The 18,349-nt window shown below is 41.7% G+C and overlaps 1 protein-coding gene and 1 long non-coding RNA gene across 4 annotated transcripts; one reads left to right on the top strand and one right to left on the bottom strand.

Annotated features, from left to right (window-relative positions):
* Positions 1 to 972: 972 nt before the first annotated feature.
* LOC311440823 lies at positions 973 to 7,278 on the top strand. The gene is made up of 4 exons (XR_014695608.1): positions 973 to 1,012; positions 1,999 to 2,145; positions 4,879 to 5,082; positions 5,425 to 7,278. It is a non-coding gene; the product is annotated as an uncharacterized lncRNA (long non-coding RNA).
* Positions 7,279 to 9,303: 2,025 nt separating this feature from the next.
* LOC311440647 (uncharacterized protein) lies at positions 9,304 to 17,786 on the bottom strand. Of its 3 annotated transcripts, XM_084527780.1 has the most exons (5): positions 17,716 to 17,786; positions 14,738 to 15,002; positions 12,396 to 12,440; positions 11,725 to 11,799; positions 9,304 to 11,394 (listed from the first exon to the last, which is right to left on the bottom strand). In XM_084527780.1, exons 1-5 carry the CDS (start codon positions 17,732 to 17,734, stop codon positions 11,370 to 11,372), a joined length of 429 nt encoding a protein of 142 aa, XP_084383906.1. In that variant the 5' UTR covers positions 17,735 to 17,786; the 3' UTR covers positions 9,304 to 11,369. The 3 variants fall into 3 exon arrangements, 1 of the variants encoding a protein (XP_084383906.1); XR_014695513.1 differs by lacking the exons at positions 11,725 to 11,799; positions 14,738 to 15,002; positions 17,716 to 17,786 and having other exon boundaries at positions 9,304 to 9,574; positions 10,442 to 11,394; positions 12,396 to 13,011; XR_014695514.1 differs by lacking the exons at positions 11,725 to 11,799; positions 12,396 to 12,440; positions 14,738 to 15,002; positions 17,716 to 17,786 and adding an exon at positions 11,532 to 11,678.
* Between the last annotated feature and the right edge of the window lie 563 nt (positions 17,787 to 18,349).

Below are 18,349 nucleotides of genomic sequence, written 5' to 3'. Positions count from 1 at the left end.
TAATGTAAAATACTGTTTTATGCATATAAGACTTCTCAGAAAAGTTTACCTGGAAATATGTCTAGTGTTTACGCTGTGATTAGTAAAGTGAAGCCAGGAAACCACAAAGAGGAAAAAAATATTGTATTATATGGGTTAAACAAGTTCTCTGACTCATTCTCTTAATAGTAAAAGAGTAAGCATATTTCCGTCTCCATTAATAATATAACTGCAATTAGAGCTTATAGCACGGTTGTGATAAGATGCTTTCTCCAGAATAAGTTTATTACAGTCATCAAAAATATCTGTGAACATTTAGTGGCTCAATACCTTTACGATAACAACTGTTCATTAGGGATCAATCCACAAGCATTAAGGTAACATTCCCAGTAAGGGAATATTGGCAAACGAGAGTAATCTCCCTGGAGATTTTTTAGCCAGAGACCCACCCCAGCAGCACCTACCGGCACCCCTCTGCTAGCACGGGGAACTGCTGCTGCACGCCCTGGTTTTGACTTCTCCGGCAGGAATAAATAGCGCTTCTTACTGCCCAGAACATGCATTCTTATTCTTTTGTGTTGTTCATTTTTTAGAAGTTTTTAAATGGCTGAAGTCAGAATATTTATAGCAGTACAAATTCTCTTGTATTACAGGGCAGTGATACTAATGTCAGAGACTCTAGCAAGATCTCGGCATGGATGGCCAGCAGTGCTTGACAGGTTCTCCAGGGGAGTGATTAGGAAACAAATTGAACACTTGGAGATGGTTTTTGGTGCACACAGGCAGGCAATGAGAAACAACAGGCTAACCGTCTCTTTTGGAAAAGGCAGACGCTAATAAAGCACAAACATGCAGATGAGGAAATCAAAAGGTACAGTCACAGGAACACAGGCAGAAAATCATGCTGGCAGGGTGTCAAGCTCGGCTTTTCCCAGTCAGTTGTCCACTATGCCAGGAACAAGGCTGCCTCACACCTGCAGCACACCCCCTGTACAAAATGGCTGCCCAGCCCAGGCACAGCTGCACAGCCCAGGCACAGTCTTCTTGTCATACACAACCATTCTGTCCAACAAACACACTGCATTTTCACTCCTGATGACTGCCCTGCTCTCCACAGTGCAGCCATTGCCTCACAACCTCTCTGAAATCCTATTAGGAATGCTGATTTTTCCTTTGCTGGTGACCTCCCTCTAGCCGGGCTGAGCAGAGGCCCCTCAGGCAGGGGCCATGGCCGGTAGCAACTGCTTTGGGGCCTTACCCTCACCAGCCGTCACCATTCCACAAGGAAGGCGAGCTAGAAGAGCCAGGATGGCCACGGGGTCTTTTGCCACAGGTGGCCATCCTGCTCGGTGTCCTGCTGCTGAGGGGAAGGCAGGCAGGAGGCACAGAGGGAGCCGTGTGGGCATGCCTGTGAGATTGTTCCCAGAAATGGCAACACCCATCCAATTTCTCCATCCAATTGCTCAATATGCTTTTATTTGTCATTAGATATACAAACAATTCTCACCCTAGACAATGCTAGACTACAAATATTTATTCTCATTAAGATAGAAGAAGAATTTCCATCTCATCCAACCTTGACCTTCTGGGTGTGGAAGATCACCTCCAGCCTGCAAACCATTAGGCCTTATATGCTTGTTTGTTGTTGTTTTTATTTATTTATTTGGTGGTGTCCTTCCCTTCCCTTCCCTTCCCTTCCCTTCCCTTCCCTTCCCTTCCCTTCCCTTCCCTTCCCTTCCCTTCCCTTCCCTTCCCTTCCCTTCCCTTCCCTTCCCTTCCCTTCCCTTCCCTTCCCTTCCCTTCCCTTCCCTTCCCTTCCCTTCCCTTCCCTTCCCTTCCCTTCCCTTCCCTTCCCTTCCCTTCCCTTCCCTTCCCTTCCCTTCCCTTCCCTTCCCTTCCCGGCTTATTGTTATTTTTTGAATGAAGCCTTAGAAAATTTCATTCTCCCCTTACCCACTCGATGCTTTTGAATTTCTGAGCTCTTGCACAGAAATCATTTTTTTTTTTTCCTCAAAACAGCCATCAACATGCACTTCATATCCAAGAAGCCTTTTGTGTTTTTTGGGTTGGAAGACCTCTCTGACTTTGAACCTAGAGCTACGTGAAGAAAACAAGCCAGGGCTGCCCAGTCCTCCTTCATTTGCTTCGTTTGTTTACAGATAAATGGTACGGATGTTAAGTGGAATCATCTAATTTATATGTTGAACACGATGATTTAAAGTGTATTAACTTACCATCTTAAATAGCTGTCCAGAAAATAAACTTGGCTAAACATTGCACTTTAGTTTTCAAAATTCTTCCAGTATTACAGAGCTGTTATTCAAACAATATCCCTCTGAAAAAGGACTTTTATAAAGCCTCTTCCATCTAGTCATGAGAAAGGAAGAAGAGTCAGGATGCAGAATGCCTCCTAAAGCTAATACTCTATTGTGACAGAAGTGGAAGACACACATTTCGGTGATAGAACAACAGACATAATTTTTTGAGAGCTGGGAGCCCCAAAGGTCCTTCTAGGCCTGTTAAGAAACCTTAGCACAAATATCTCTAATTCCATGTAGCAAAGCTACACAATAGAATAGGTTTGGTCATTAGCTATCCTACACAGGTAAAAGAAAATAGCACACGACAGTAATAATGCATTTTTGAATTTTCTGCAACCTCATGGCATTTATAGTAGACCAACCAAAGCTCTAATGTTGTAAAGCGAAAATATATAAGCAGTAGAAACCAAATGATACAGATCTGTTTACATTCTCATAGGCACTGAAACTGTTCCTTGTGGGAATGTCTGCAAATAATAGTTGAGATCATTTACCTTCTGAGGCACATCCTTCATTTTCACAATTAGTAAACAAAAATCTTAGAGCATTGAGGATATTCTTTTGAATTTTATACACACACTGCCAAGCTAGCATTTCTGCAAAATACTGAGAAGCAAATCTAGTTCCAAGTTGTTCTTTTAACAACCTCTTTCCAGTAAAACAAAACAAAATAAAATAAAAATATCCAGATATGGAATTATTGATCTTATCCTGTTACAGAAATTCTCACATTACTGGATAGAGCTTGTAGAGACATGAGTACATTCATTGCAAGGTTAGAGAAGGACTATCTTGCAGGTCATTTCTAGAATATATTTGGAGTAAAAGAACGCATTTAAGCACTCTTGTTTTTATTCCTTGCTTCTTTTCCAGCAAGCTTGCAAGAAGAATCTTTCCTAGAAAAGCTGCTCTGTCTGGCAGCTATTCTTTCTCATCGTTTTTAGCTCTGGTTGTTTCTTTGGGTATTGCACTGCAAGAGACAGGATAATTTAATACAAGGAGACTTCAAAACTTTTAAATATTACTTTGCAAAGTTCATTTTCCGCTTTTTCTAGATGAGATTGGATTATTTTAAGATCTTCCTGTACTGCAAATGCTTATCTTTCCTTTAATTTTGGAATGCATATAAGCAAAATAATGCTAACGCGTTCTCTGAAGTACCTTCTAAAAATGTAAGATGTTCTTGTTTCTTGGAGCTTGTGCCTCTCCTGTCCCTTTCCAGGGACCTAAGGAACATGAGAACATGAGAACTAGAGATTTCATTGAAGAAATGGATTGTTTATATTTTTAACAAACAACCCCCAGACAAACTTGCTGTGCCCTGTTTATAATAATACATACCAGTACAAGAACTAAGCCGCTGTCACTGAAACTTGACCACAGCAGGCATCATTGCAACCACAAACCTAAGGTTTTTTGAAACCTATGCTCAATCCTGACTGCAGTATTCAGCCCACCAAGATACCCCATATAATACCAAAACCAATTGTAATTTACTGGACCCTGTTATTCTAGCTTTTGGACCATGCAATGTTCAGCAATGATATTTACAGAACCTAGCACTAATCCCAGCACCATCTATCAGCTAAAATTCAGCATAAATCATCATGAACACCTGCTGCCATTGCAGTTTTGCTAGTCCGCAATGATCTATTTAAAAAGTACTACCAGCCATCCTTTACTGAGCCCTCTCCTTAACTCTGGCTTAGTGCTGACAGCCTTTCTTTGAATGTCTTTATAGGCTGCACTGCACTGAGATTCCTGCCACAACATTTCTCGTGTGTTGCTTTATTCTTGGGAGCTAGCTTCTTATCTTTAAGAAGGTCAACAAATAGGACAAATAAGTTGGAAAGGACAGGCATAGTTTTGTTTAAAGATTAAAACCTGTCCATCTCATAAGTACTCTGAACTGTGACAAGTATTTTTTTAAAAACATTAAAATAATAAAACAAAAACAGAGTCCCAAGGAAAACAATGGGAAAATGCATGATTCCAGATGCAGATTAAATACTGTGCTGTAGGACCATATCCAGTCCTTCAGCCCAACCCTGTTTTTCCTCATTCTTATGACAAACAGTTCTAAAAACTTGCTCCATTCTTATTTCACCAGTTGTCACTAAAAAGGGGAAGTCATCTGAAGCATAAAATATGTATTGTGTGGGTAAAAATTATTACTGTCTGTACTGTCTTCGCCTTCTGTAAAGGCCTGGATTTTGACTTGAATGAAACAAAAAGTGATTTCTGTTTCCTTCAGTTATCCAAAACATAGGTAAGTCATTTGAACTGTGCAAATATGAAACAGCTATAGAAAGGAATCTACTTTTTTTTCTGGAGTTAGTTTGATTTTCAGGGCCACACCAAAGACTATTTTTTTTCCTCCTAAGCATCTGTCCCTCAGAGGATCCTTCTGTAGATGCCACCATCTCCAGGCACAGGATTCCCTCCAGGAAAAAGGAGTAATCTGCATGGTCCTTAGGGTATAATGACATGAAGCTGAGCCTGTACAATTTAGAAAGAAACACTGACAAGAGCTTTCCCTTGCACCTTCTTCTCATTGTTTCTCTCCTATTGTATGCAGCAACTGGGCAAGTGAGGCAAGCGAGCACTAGATCTGCGCTGGAAAAGCCAGCTGAATTGCACCCAGAAGCTGCATGCGGTCTAGCTCCAGCACACAGAGGAACAGGAGCAAGGCCACTCCCTGCAGAAGCAAAGCACCATTTGCTCTGTTTAGCTGTGAAGTGAAACCACATCCCTCCACATCCCTTTTAAGGATGCACAAATGGTAAGGCTGAGGAACGGCAGGCCTCTGCCAGCAGGAACATCTGGAGGTTGCAGAGACTGAAATGGCTAATGTTTAAAGTCACTGATGGTTGTTCCTTCCCATAACATAAACATTGTTCTGTAAACATATTTTTTCTCTTTTGCAAGAATTAATTGTCTAGTAATAGCCCTATTTTTCTTCTTCCTTCCTTCCTTATTAGTACAGTAGTTTTAATATAGAAAAGACAAAGATGAATACAAATTTCCCACCACCGTGGTAAGTTTGTCCTTGTGCTTTGATAAACAAGAATAAGTGACTCCTCGGTTTCTCCTTGAGGTAATACCTTGTCTCTGCTTCCAGCAGGGATAAGTCTATGGTTGACATTTCTTCCTGGAATACGACTTGCTGAGCTCAACATTTTTAATTCCTTGTATGATGCAAAGTCTCCAGATCCATGAAACAAGGATATAAATTACCAGGCACAAAATAAATCTCTCTAATGGAGAAACTGTACACCTCAGAGAGAAGAAAAGAAAAAAGTCATGCACATTTTATAGCTGAGATAAAGAACTGTTTTCTGATGAAGAGGATCGGCCACTTGTTTGTTTCTGCTCTGTCATTCCAGCTATATATTCATGCTTGCAACAGCAGTAAAATAGCTAAAGCAGTATTCTTGATTAATGATCTACCAGACTAATACAAAATCATCCAAACATATGACAAAACAGTGGGCTTACTGCGAATTTTAAAAGGAATGTTTGATAACAACTGAGATACTGAAGGAAGTTATTATCAGAAAAGTATTATGGGTGGAGGAATCACCTGCTGCTCTGGAGAGGGTGGCCAAGGGAAGAAGCTGATTTCTTCTCTGGTGACTACTGAGAAGATTTTGACTTTTCCCATCTCTGTCTCTCACTCTCCACTGTCGTTTTGATTCTTCCCCTCAAATTACATTGATCATTCCATCTGATGTTTGCTATCGGCTATGAAAACCCACTAAAAATTTTTTGTGCATATGAACCTACCTCAGCATCCTTTGTGCCATAAAGGCAATCACAGTTTTATATACAAATTAAGGGTGAAACTTAGTACATACCATTAGATATATTTTTTTCAGGCTAAGGGAAAGAAAAGCCCAGTGTTAACTGGAAAGAATACAAGAAAAGCATTGGAGATCCCTCCTGATCTGAAAATCAGTAATCAGGAACCTATGGAAGTTTTTTCTTGCAGAAGTAAAAGTGCATCTTTTGTGTTTTCTCTAAAGGTGCTGCTTACTACTAGGTTTTTTGTACAGCGATGGACCTGCCTGGAAGACTTTCTAACCTCTGAAATATTTCAAACACATTTAAAGATACCACCTGGAACGGTAGACTTGAAAACCAACACAGTCAGCTGATGGAGCTGGCAGAACAGATACGGTCGCTGGCTACACAACCCAGTGTGGGAGAGCCCAGAGAGCTGGGATGCCCACACCAGCCAGGAGGCCCCACACATCCAGCAGAGGAAAAGGCAAAGAGCTCAGCTTGCTACCAACCACCTGGCAGGGCACCAAGGAGCTTGGCAAAGTGGGAAAACAGCCTGGAAGGAGCACAGATTATAGTCTCCATGCTGCTACATATTCCAGCAAAATGTTTTCATTTGGAAGAATCAGCATTTTCTAAGAGCAGAGCAGTCAGCTGGAACATCTCCAAACAACTCCAACACTCGTTTTAGTCACTGATGTTTTTACTCCCATCTTCCAGCTAATTAGCTACTGCTAGGACAACGTGTGGAGATTCTCTACCTCTGCAGGTAGCATCTGTTTGTGAAGCATGCACAAACTACAAATAATGGGATCTTTGTCAACATCCAGCGTTTGGTTTGCAATCATCTCTTGTCACTCACTAAACACAGCCTCCTCATCCAGCCTTTAGATATAGTTTTGTTTCTTGCAAGAGATTAACATGTTTTTCTCACCTCATATTTTTAACAGATAAACATTTTACAAGTGACAGAACACTAAATAATTTTGCTTATCTGATTTTTATCTATACCTCATCTTCTAAACATACTTTGAGCTGGGGTAAAATTAGACAGAGATGTTCTAAGTCCTTGGCACTTCAAATCTCTACTTTGGCTCAGCTGACAGCTCTAACTGGAAATGATTATTTATACAGCCGTGTAAATGTTCATGGTGCTATTTAACCAAATAAAGTATATGCCATGAGTCTAGCAAAATCTTGTGCACATACAAGGTCCTTCATTGTAGGCTTTTCAGGGGTAAATACTTAAAATTTTAATTGTGCAGTGGTCTGCAGACTAAATCTCATAAGGACACGTGAAATGCCCCCGTGGGTCGAAGTAATGACTTATATGCCCAGCAGTGTGTCTCTAGAAGAAGATAGGTAAGAAAGCATAAGGAACCAGTTTCCTGTTCTCTTCCCAGACTGCCCTTCATCATGTGCAGTTGTTGTATTAGGCTAGAGGATCTTTGTCTATTGTCCATCAACAGCAGCATCCCAGCCTGCTCCCCAACAAGAACACTAAGTGCCACAAGGTCCTGAGCATCAGGAAACAAAATAACAAGACTTACCTTCTCTGTATTTTCCAAGTGGCTCTGAACGTGATATTCCAAAAAGAACGACAATTAAGCATTAAACACAAACTGCTTAGTAACATTTTTGTCTTACGTCTTGAGTACTTGGAACACTTGTCAATGGCATCCACTTTTAATTACTGACTAAAATCTAGTTAGAAACCATGGATAAAGAAACCCAGAGCAAAAAAATGCTTAGGAATTTCACTAAGTGTGTGCCTAGAGAATGGATGTCTTGTGAGGCCATGAGAGGTGGTATTGCAGTAACTAAGAAACTAGCAGAAAAGCAGCTCAGTTTGTCTAGGTGTTGATGGAAAACCAAGGATTGAGCAAAGGGTGACTAAGGCAAAGTAAACAACACAAATGGATCTCTCTCTCCAGACAGACTCTCACTTGAAAATGGTTTCAGAAATGAATGGTTGGAGTTCTCTCTATGTATAACTGTCCTAAATTCCCAAAAGCACAAAATGTTGTTATCACACTCAGAGAATAATCCAGTCCAAACTGCAGTCTGTCATAGATGTGGATAATTCCACGTGCATTTGAGTCTGCTTTCAAAAAAGTTTATTCAAAAAAGGTATGTGTTTCAAAGAGGCAACTGGATTTAGCAGACAATGTATTACGATGATGGCTGAAAATACTCAACGGTTACATGCATCTTAAGGAAGAAAAGTCTCTGGGCACGTGAATTCTTGCTAATGGCAAAGAAACGTGAGACAAAACACAGAGGATAAATGCTTCTCCCCTGCAATGTAATAGCCTAGTCATACAAAAGACAATGCAGCTGCACAATTAAGTACCCAGCTGCTTATGACTTAAAAATCATGCAGTACTGACTAAAGTGATCTAAGAACCTCCTCACATCCTCTTCACAGCAAGTGTTGTTGCTGTCTCATACAAATTTTCTTCTGTGGTATTCTGACTAGCTGTAAAACTTCAACACGTGTCTCAAACAGCAGTCCAGAGTTATAATTCTTGCTATTAAGCAAAAGTTAGTTACTATCCTCTATGGAGGTAAATTATATATAACCCAAGAGACATGATATAAAAAAAGAAACACATATTTACAAGCATCTTGTAAATCTGCGATCTGTTAACAGTGTTATCAGACTGGGTTCTTACAGTTCTATCGCTTAAACAGGATAAAACATCCTTCTATAAATAAGTGATGCTGAAATATGAACAGAAATGATACTGACCACAAAATGGGAGAGCTGATGGTTAAAACTTAGGTAGTCCAAAATACAAAAATAGAAAAAGAGGGAGATTAAATCCAGGAACAACAGTAGAACTCGAGCAAACTGCAACAATTTCTTCTGCTGATGGGCCATAGATCATTACCGAGAGGCTGGGTAGCTGCAAGCCGATCTCTGGCCTTCTGAGGCTGTCATCAGATTCTACCCGGTACTGCGGGGTATTGTGAATGCAAAGGGACATAGAGGCCTGATTTTAGATTTCTTGATTCTTTTTTTTTTTTTTTTTTTTCCCAAAATAGTCTTGTGTCCTCAAGGGAAGAAAAAAATATGAGGATTTAATTAAATAAAAAGCTGGTGATTTCCCAGTTACCAGTGTAACTTGAAATAAAGTCTATCAGAGGACTGAGCTGGCTAGTAATGCTGTTATAAATGTAAATGCACACTAAAAAAGAAAATTAATGTCTTAGTTGCTTTGGGTCATAACAAAACTAACTTTTCTTTCAGTTCCACGTTTTTTAGTTTGAATAAATACAAATAAAATAACCTGGGACAGACAAAAGATTTAGTAAGAACATGTTCAAAGTAGTAACCCTGTATGATGCACACAGAGCAGTTGTGCCCCAGGAAAGCAGAAAGCATTGCGAAGAAGAAACAGGCTACCAACGTATATTTATTCTCCTCTTGTATCAAAAGGCTTTTCTTGTGTTGATTCTGCACCCAGTCCCAAATATCTGTCCTTTCTCTGTGAATTATATAAGAAACATACAATTATGATACATTCTGTATATAAAGGGAAAGCAGGAAAACTAGATACCAATTCTATTTGCATTTATTTATTTATTTATTTATTCTAATTTGAACTATTTTAAAAAAATAAATCAAGTGTTAATATTTCAGGCCATAGTAACAGCAGCTAGATAAAGTCATAGCAGTGACTGAAACCATGTTCTTACTTCTTAGTGGCAGCAACACAAGGATGGTACTGAGAAATTGGTGCCAAACCATGTTATCATCAGTAATTAATGTCAATAATGAAAATGCTGTTACATATTAAAAAACAAGTTAGTATTCAGTTTACACAGTATTTTCTGCATGTCTACACTCATGTTTTCATACTTTGGAACACATTTAAAATGAGCTGCGAGGTTACAGCCCTGATTACAAACACATTTTAACTTACCCCTGAGAGCTGACACTTAAAATATTTTAGCCACTGAGGACCACACAGCCAAGGCAGCGGGCGAGAGTGACTCTCCCTTGTCTGCTCAGGAAAGTGCATTGCAAATCTGATTCACTGCTTTACCCAGCACGTTATACACCAAGGAGACTGCGTGTGTTCATCCTGGTTCCATCTGCTATTCCCCCCCCAATCTCTGAATTTCTCTTTCAGATTCAAGAGTAAATGGAAATATACATCATTTGCTTTGCACATACCAGGACAACATGCTTATTTACATTGTTCACATTCTCCCTTCAGCTGACGTTAATCATAAAGTGCAAAAATCCACAAACCACTAACCCCACCAGTGCTTTGCTGATGTCCAGCAAAGATAGACCAAAGACAGACATGATCTGACATTTGATCTGGAGGTGATGATCTGACATTTACTCTGAAAGAAATCCCTTTGTGAGCTGCAACACGCAGTTTACCAATGCAGGGGGTTCTCTGCTGTCAGAGCAGCTTTCACCCAACCAGGAAAGAAGCAGTCAACAGCAATGCTGAGGGGCCTCTCTGCTGCTGAGTCCCAGTGTTGGTCCAATTTTAGACTCGTTACAGAAGTTTGGGCTTTCAAACTCAGGCATCGTCAGTGATTTTTTGCTGCCTAATCTTCTTCCCCATCACAGTAAACACAGTGCCTTGAATAAACTTGGGGCTGCTTCTGAATGAGTTATGGAAAGAATGAGAAAACAATGGCTGTTTGAGCTGAGCATCTTCGAACGGACCCTTCACTGAATGATGCTGGAAGAGCCACCCCAGGCGGGCCTACATGCTGAAAGCCCTGGGAGGTTTTAGTGGCCGTTTTTTCGTTTGTAACTTAATCTGCTTGTATAATTGTTCTCCTAATTTGGCTTCTGGGCTTGTATGATTTTTTAAAATGGAATCTCTTCTTAGAACTAACAGCTCCTCTTCCCCTGCAGCGCCCTGTATTTCTCAGAGGCTTGTCCACAGATGTGCAATCAATCTCGCATAACCGCTGACTGTATACGATTACAACACTGGCATTTGTCTGAAATAAAGAAAATGCGGTACAGCATGCAAGGGAGGAATAATTCTATAATAATTCCATAATAAATGGAGGAAAATATCCTCTTATCTTGTACCCAAAGGAACCAGATGATAATTAATATAATGGACATTAGTTTTTAGTGGATATTAGCATAGGACATGGCAGGGAGTGATTTCCTCAAGATGTTTTTTGTTCTTCTTTCTTTTTCTTCTTGTAATTTATCTGATATGTTAAAGTATATTCCAAAGAGTTGATCTGAACCATCTTATCCCCTAAGTTCCAGTCTTGCCAGGAATGCTGTCTCGGTCTTCAAATAACAGCTTTGGTTGGAAAGCTACCAAAAAAAATAAAAAAATCCACAACCTTATTTAAAGCAGAGGTTAAGTAAACAACTCGATTTAAAAATAATAAAATAAAATAAAATCCACAGCAGCTAAACACTAGTTTATGTTAGCTGTAAAATAATTTTACCATCCCAGAACTTGAACTGTAGCTCACGTCACACCTCAGAGCAACGCGTATCACAAAAAGTAGGGAAGGATATTTCAAAGTACAGGTTTAGAAACTGCCACACAATTGGTTCAATTTTTAAAAGAATTTAGTATTAAGAAAAGTTTAATGAAAGGATCAGATAAAATCACAGTTAGTAGCACAGAGTATGCACCTGCTATGTGATAGCTGCTCATCTCTGAGACGATGCCACCAACCTAGAAACAAACACTGGCTGGCAGGGTTGCACCTGAGGAAAGCAAAGGAAGCATCCACAGGTGGTCTCAGGAAACATTTGGCCACTCCTGTGCAAGTGGGAAAATCTAATCTGAACCTTAATTAATGTTTCTTGCTCTCATTTGTCAATGATGCTTCAGTCAATCCCTGGAGAGCATCTCTTTGCAACCAGAAAAATACGGAGTACTTCCAAGTGGAGGTCTCATCACAGCTCCTGGCTGAAGGCTGCGACGTGGAGCAGAACCAAATGCTGTCAATGTAAAACAGAGCTTGCCAAAACACAGTCAGTAAGGTAGATGCAGCTACGTGCATCCCCTTCAGACTTTTAAGTGCAGCCTGTCAAAATGTGTAGTCCTGCACTGCCATTTGCTAGTGTGGTAAGCAACACAGAAAATGTTTGTTAAATGTAAAATTACCTGTCACCCTTGTCTGCTGTGGCAGTAACTGCTATGAGCAAGTCTACTGCTGGAACAACAGCAGAACATAGCTCCACTGATTTTTGGGGAGTTTTACTTGTTCAGCATGCACTGAAATGCAAGAAGTGACTTTATCGCTCTGTTCACGTAGTTTAAAAGTTTGGACCATTATTTTCCGCATGGAATGACTCACCTAAAGCTTCTCGGATCTGCTGTCCTCCGAAGAGCTGTCTGAATGCTGAACAAATAACTGATGAGAAAAATGTTCCAGGAGAACAATGTACCTGCCTACAACTAATGCACTTCAGTTGGGGGACTGAGACATTATTTTGCAATGCTTAGCATTAAGTGCGTGACTAATCTGTCGAGCTGCTCGCCTGTGCCTCTTTCCCAGGCTAGCTCTGAGACAGTCGGCACCCCCAGTCCAGCCCTGGCCACAGCCTGACCTCTTCAGTGCACTCCTTAACCAGCCAGGAGGGAATTTCCAGAGCTTGATGAACCCAGACAAATATCACCCGACCATTCATTTATTTGTCTCTCCCTTCACACTGGGAGTAGATCAGGATGCCACTGGATATATACAGTGGGATTACTAATATTGCACAGGAAACCTTCCTTCCAGCCTTCTCTAGCTTCAGAGAGCTTACTTTTACAAATTGCAACTACTCTTGTCAATACAGTGAATAGGAACTGTATGAGGTGGCAGCCCTAACTCAGATGCAGTGCCCTCTGACTTGAATAAGTGGGTGTGCTCACACAGTGCTTTCTGTTTCCTTGATTATCATATGGCTTTTACTGCATCTGAAACACATTCATTACCTTGCTTCTTTTCACAGAAAAGCCTATACTCTAACACTGAATATTATAAAGAAAATACTATCCTTAAATAAAGAAAATGATATTTTTTTCACTGAAAAAAAAAAATATTTTTTTTTTCATTAAGAAAAACTAATTAAATCCACTGGTAGTTCCACCCAGCATTGAAATCAAGTCCTTCCAAGAAATGGTTTTGTTTAAACTTTCCCCCACCATGAAATAGGAAAGACTGACTTTTTGTCTCCAGTTCAGCTGAAATGCTTATTTTCAAAAATGCAAACACTTGAGCTGCTACAAATTTTTCTCCTCTCTAACCTTCAGCTTGCCCAGCACTGTGTTGCTGACTGCATTCACCTGTAGGAGTTGTAAAAGGGATTGGTTTTATAAGCCACGGAGACTTTCTAGCTCAGTATCTGACTAATGCCATTTAGGCACTTACAGAGACTTTCATTAACTTGGATTAAATAGTCATCAAAAGGACTGCATGTTGACTGTGTTATACACAAATAATATGATAAAGACAGTGCCCACATCCAGATTTAACAAACATATTTGATTGTTTAATGTCCCTCTGCACACTCAGTTTAACAAATATGGCCTTTGGGGAGGAAACAAAATAGACTGCAGTTTGAACAAAACACAGAGCCGGTGTTTTGCATCACCTCGTTAACCTCAAACAAGATTAATCACATCTCTTCAGCTGAGATGGTGTAACCCAGATAGTGTCTGCAAAGAAAATTTCATTGTTAAAAACACGCTGCTTCTTGCTAAGCTGTTTGTTTTCTGTGTTGACAAAAGATGTAAGGAATATGAGAATGTCCTGTCCTTTACAAGCTAGGCTATTTCAGTGGGCCTCCGTTCAGCTTCTGCTTCCAGCAGGATGAAGCAGGACTCCCACCAGCAGGACAGCACCCCAGCTGCTGTCCTGACCGCCGTTATTGATGGTTTCACCTTCGAAAACCAACGTTTCCCAATGCTGAAAGAAGCAGATTAGAGGTGGAATCAGAATCAACTGTTCAATGCCTAAATTCAGATTCTTTTTACAGTGTCGCTATAAATAAAGATGTATACATCCACATCACAGCAGTGCTGCAAGTAGGCATACGGTCCCAGTTTATCAACTTTTGGATAAATTTCAGCTCTAATTTTGGAAGCTTTGTCAGCTGCCACGGCTGTTTATGTAAAACAAGGTGGCTAACAGCTGGGAATGATGAGCGCTCACAGAGCTCTGTCTAGTTTATACATTGCTCACGGGATTTTGTTGTTAAGTGAAATGAGATCCATGTGTAATAAGATATATTTTATTTTTTATTTAGCAAAGACTGAACATTTAATTGCTCCAGTCTTACTGTTAAGCCACAGTAGTGCTAAATTTAGATCCAGAAATGGCTCCTTATTATTTGCAGGTTTGCAGTTTTACGACTGGAAAATAGTGCTGGGTGAAGAAGAGCTGCCCAGGGAGAGCAGTGCCCGAGTCAGCGAGTGCAACAAGCTGACCTCAACAAGCTTCAAGCAATTTATAGAAAACGGCAACAAAAACAACTAGAGAACCAACACGCCCTCATGCTACATGCCACTGAAGCTGTAAATGGGACTAGAAAGTCAGAACGCAAACAAGGGAATTAGAAGCAGACTAACGCTTTGAGTAAACAACTCCTCTTACACAAAAATATCAAAAGAGCGACAATTGTAATATCCATCTAGAAAATGGTGCCCTACCGTGCCATGCATGATTGATTGCCATTATTGACCAAAGCACAGTGTAGAAATATGGGCTTCCACCTGTAGCCAGGCTCCTCTGGGGTCTTCACACAGATACACGTGTCCATCCTGGGTGCTTCAGGGAAGGCACAGCCTCGAGGCAAGGTGCGAGCTGAGGCCCAGCCAATGCTGTCCCAAGAGGCGCGGTGGCGTTCCTCACCCAGCTCCTGTGCTGATGCTTCCATCTCACACACACAGCACCGGGACAGTGAGGACTGTGTAGCTGCAAATTCAGAAAGAACACCGAAAATATGTGAAAATGCACCTGTACCATTTGCAATACATATTGCAGAACAAAAAGACATATCTCAATGGCTTATTCTTTCTTTTGAATAGGATTATTTTGTCAGTCACAGACAATAGGGGTTCAGTAAGCCGTTCCTCAGATTTAACTTTATAGATATAACTTTAACGTATAGTTTGAGCTGTCATGCGACAGCATATTCTCTCCTCCTGGCTTTACAAAACATGGCTATAAAGTCTTTGGAGTATTTTTCATATGTTCTTTCCTTTCATCCAAATCTCCACTATAAAAAGAAGAAGCAAGGACTGGCATTTTAGAAAACGCAGCCCCAGATTTAAATGTTATGCAGTGAGAACAGCAACTCACTGGGGACTGGGAAGAGATCAGCACAGCTATTGCAACACAGAACGTAACCAAGACGGAAAAAACCTCGTCTTCCATCCTGGATGTTTATTGCATACATTACAGTCCTCTGTACATCTTGCTATCACTGATGCTAGTGGGAAACGCAGAAGCAGAAAAAGAACAGAACATTCTCAAGAAAGCCTCTGCAAAGAGAAGTGTGATCTCCGGGGTGAGAGCTTGTGTCATTAAACGCCTGACATCAGATTTCGTTGCTGGCAATAGCTGAATTCTCACCGACTTCAGCTGCAAAGTTTGGGCTATAGGCTCCCCGCCCCCACCACTTTCCAGTGGCCTTGCTGCTTTACAGTGAGATTACGGTTACAGAAATAGATGAAGTCCTCAGAAGAGCGTAAAGGAAAAGATTTGGCACCATGTCTGTATTTGGCCTCCGCAACCCAGAACCTCGCTGTTTTGACAGAGCTGAGGTCAGTGCACACAGAGTCGGAGAAAAAAAAACAACACAAGAAAACCAGAAGTTGGTGCAATCAGACAATATTTAGGTTTGTGATGTCCAAAACAGGCTGTTTGATGAGCCCAAGCTCCGGGTAGCAGCACATGTCCAGCAGCCCCCTGGGGCCTGGCTGGGTCACTCGGCAGGGCGCTGGTCACGGTGCTTGATGCCAGGTGCCTCTTCTTTCTTAAAAAAATGCAAATGGAAAAGATCTTCTGTCATGCAAATGTTTAACCTTCTGGCAAAGGTTAGCCTCGGAACCACAAAACACGCTGCACAGCACAGTGAAGCAAGAAACCGTTCTGTGAAGTTTCCCTTTTACTGGAGGAACAGTCATATCCATCCTCCCAGAGCATAATAAAAATGTAAACTAAAAATACATACTAATGCAGCCAATAAAATCAAATTTTAATCTAAATATTTCTTAAACCAAATGTTATAGTGAGTACATTTTATAAGGCCATCTGAACTCACGATTCCATATTCTGCTTTTTTTCTTAATCTGAAACACTTTTTCCACTGTCCAAAGATACCACAGTTGTTATAACTGCCTCCCTTAACAGTCACTTCCATTTTTATGGGCCTCTGAAAGAAGCAATTAAAAAGTTTAGAACAAAAGCTATCACACAGCCATGATTCACACTGCTGTTTTCCATGCACTGACTCTGCCAGCTGGGCAGAGGCACGGGAATGCCCCCGCTCTACCTTGCCAGCCTCCCCCAGAGGCATCAAGAAAGCTTTTCCTCAGCTTTCAAACATCAGCAGGTCCTCAGGTGTGCTGTGGGGAAGTCCCCAAAGTGTAAATGCTTAACCAAACCCTACTGCAGCTTACTAGACTCTGAAGTTTTCTCATCCTCCTGTTCGGAGCACATCCCTGCTTACCTCTCTCCTATAGTCACCAGTGCCATACCCTTGCAATTAATGCCTAATTTTCCCACTACCCCAGATGTTTCCCTCTAAACAATTTTGCATATCTCACACACCTGTCAAGCCTGTAACAATTACCCATTCCCTGCACAGACTGTTCTCTCTCTCCCTTGGAGCTTCCCTGCAGTTTCTCTTCCAGCCCCATTCCCCATCAGCTGTGGATCCTGCTTCCCAGCAGAGGTCGGTACGTTCCTCCAGTGGACAAGCACAAAACCCCAAAGCTCACCAGGTTACAATCGGTAGCACACCCCTAAATCCAGGGCAGATACTCAAAGAAAAGGAACTCAGGGAGAATCAGAGTAAAAGAAACTTGAAGCCAGCACTGAAAATGGGGAAACCTCCTACGAGTCAGGTAGATGAGGATGCACTGAGCACCGTGGCACTGCAGCACTCGGGTGAAGGAAACTCTCCTTGCAGAGCATTTGCTCCTTTACATAGGCTCTGCTATGTCATGGCCCAAACGATGCCCAGGGCTGAGTTTTGAGCTGTTTCCTTACTCTGAAGCAGCCTAGCAGGGGTGAGTTTCACACATGCAGACAGTTCCCAGTCCTCACACGTTGCGGGCTGCTCGGCAGCCCCTGGCCAGCTCCTGCCCAAACCGTCTGCAGCTGCACAGGCCGAAAATGCCTGGAAGCGAGCCAGCACGGCTCCATCCCTCACACAGGCACAGCCTGCCCTCAGCTCCTCTTGGCAAGTTCCCGTCAGCAAAGGTGCTGGTGCCCGTACGCCACTAACATTTCCATATCCCCTCCCTCCTGGGGTAACAGCCTCGTAATAAATTCCTGTAACAAGTCGATGTATGAGGTACAAGGCTAATGGGCTGCCTGCTGCAAAAGCCGTTTGGTAACACGCAGAGCACTGAACTTGGTTTTCCTATCAGAGCCCCTACAGGTCTTGCAAAGGACTTACAACTAGTGCCGGAAAGCATCCCTGTGCCGGTGTGTTCACAAAGCAAACAGAATTCACTTGCCCTGGGTATATCTCACCCAAGGCAAAACACCTTTGCATGGCTTTGTGCACCTTCTGCGAGCAGGGGATGCCAGGCTGGGGGCTGGTTGCCTGGGAGGGGCGGGGGATGCTGCTGCGGCCCCGATGCTGCAGGGCTGTGCTGAAGTCCGGTTTTTGGGAAAAGAGGAGCCTGCAGCTGCTCTTGTGGGGCTGCAGGATGGGGAGGGGCTGCAGAGAGGGGCTGCAGGATGGGACGGGGATGCTGGACGCTGCACGGGGCGGCAGAGCCGAATTAGGGGCGGCAGGCTGTGGGGAATGGAAAGTGGCACCCCAAACACACGGCCATCCTGCGGTGTGGTGAGGGCGGACCGTTGTCTCTTGCTTGCCTGTTTGCTTGTTTAGTCTGCGGGATATGCACTGCATTTCCTTGAAAAATTCCCTTAAAAAAAACAAAAACAAACAAAAAAACCCACAAAACTCGCCCCTCCAATAAAAGAGAAAAAAGAAAAAAGAAAAAAGGAAAAAAAAAAGAAAAAAGAAAAAAGAAAACAAAGGAAAAATAAGAAAAAAGAAAAAAAAAAAGAAAAAAGGAAAA

The sequence above is a fragment of the Aythya ferina genome (assembly GCF_964211825.1).
Source record: "Aythya ferina genome assembly, chromosome: 8".
NCBI lineage: Eukaryota > Metazoa > Chordata > Aves > Anseriformes > Anatidae > Aythya > Aythya ferina.
This window is presented reverse-complemented; position numbering and strand designations above follow the sequence as displayed.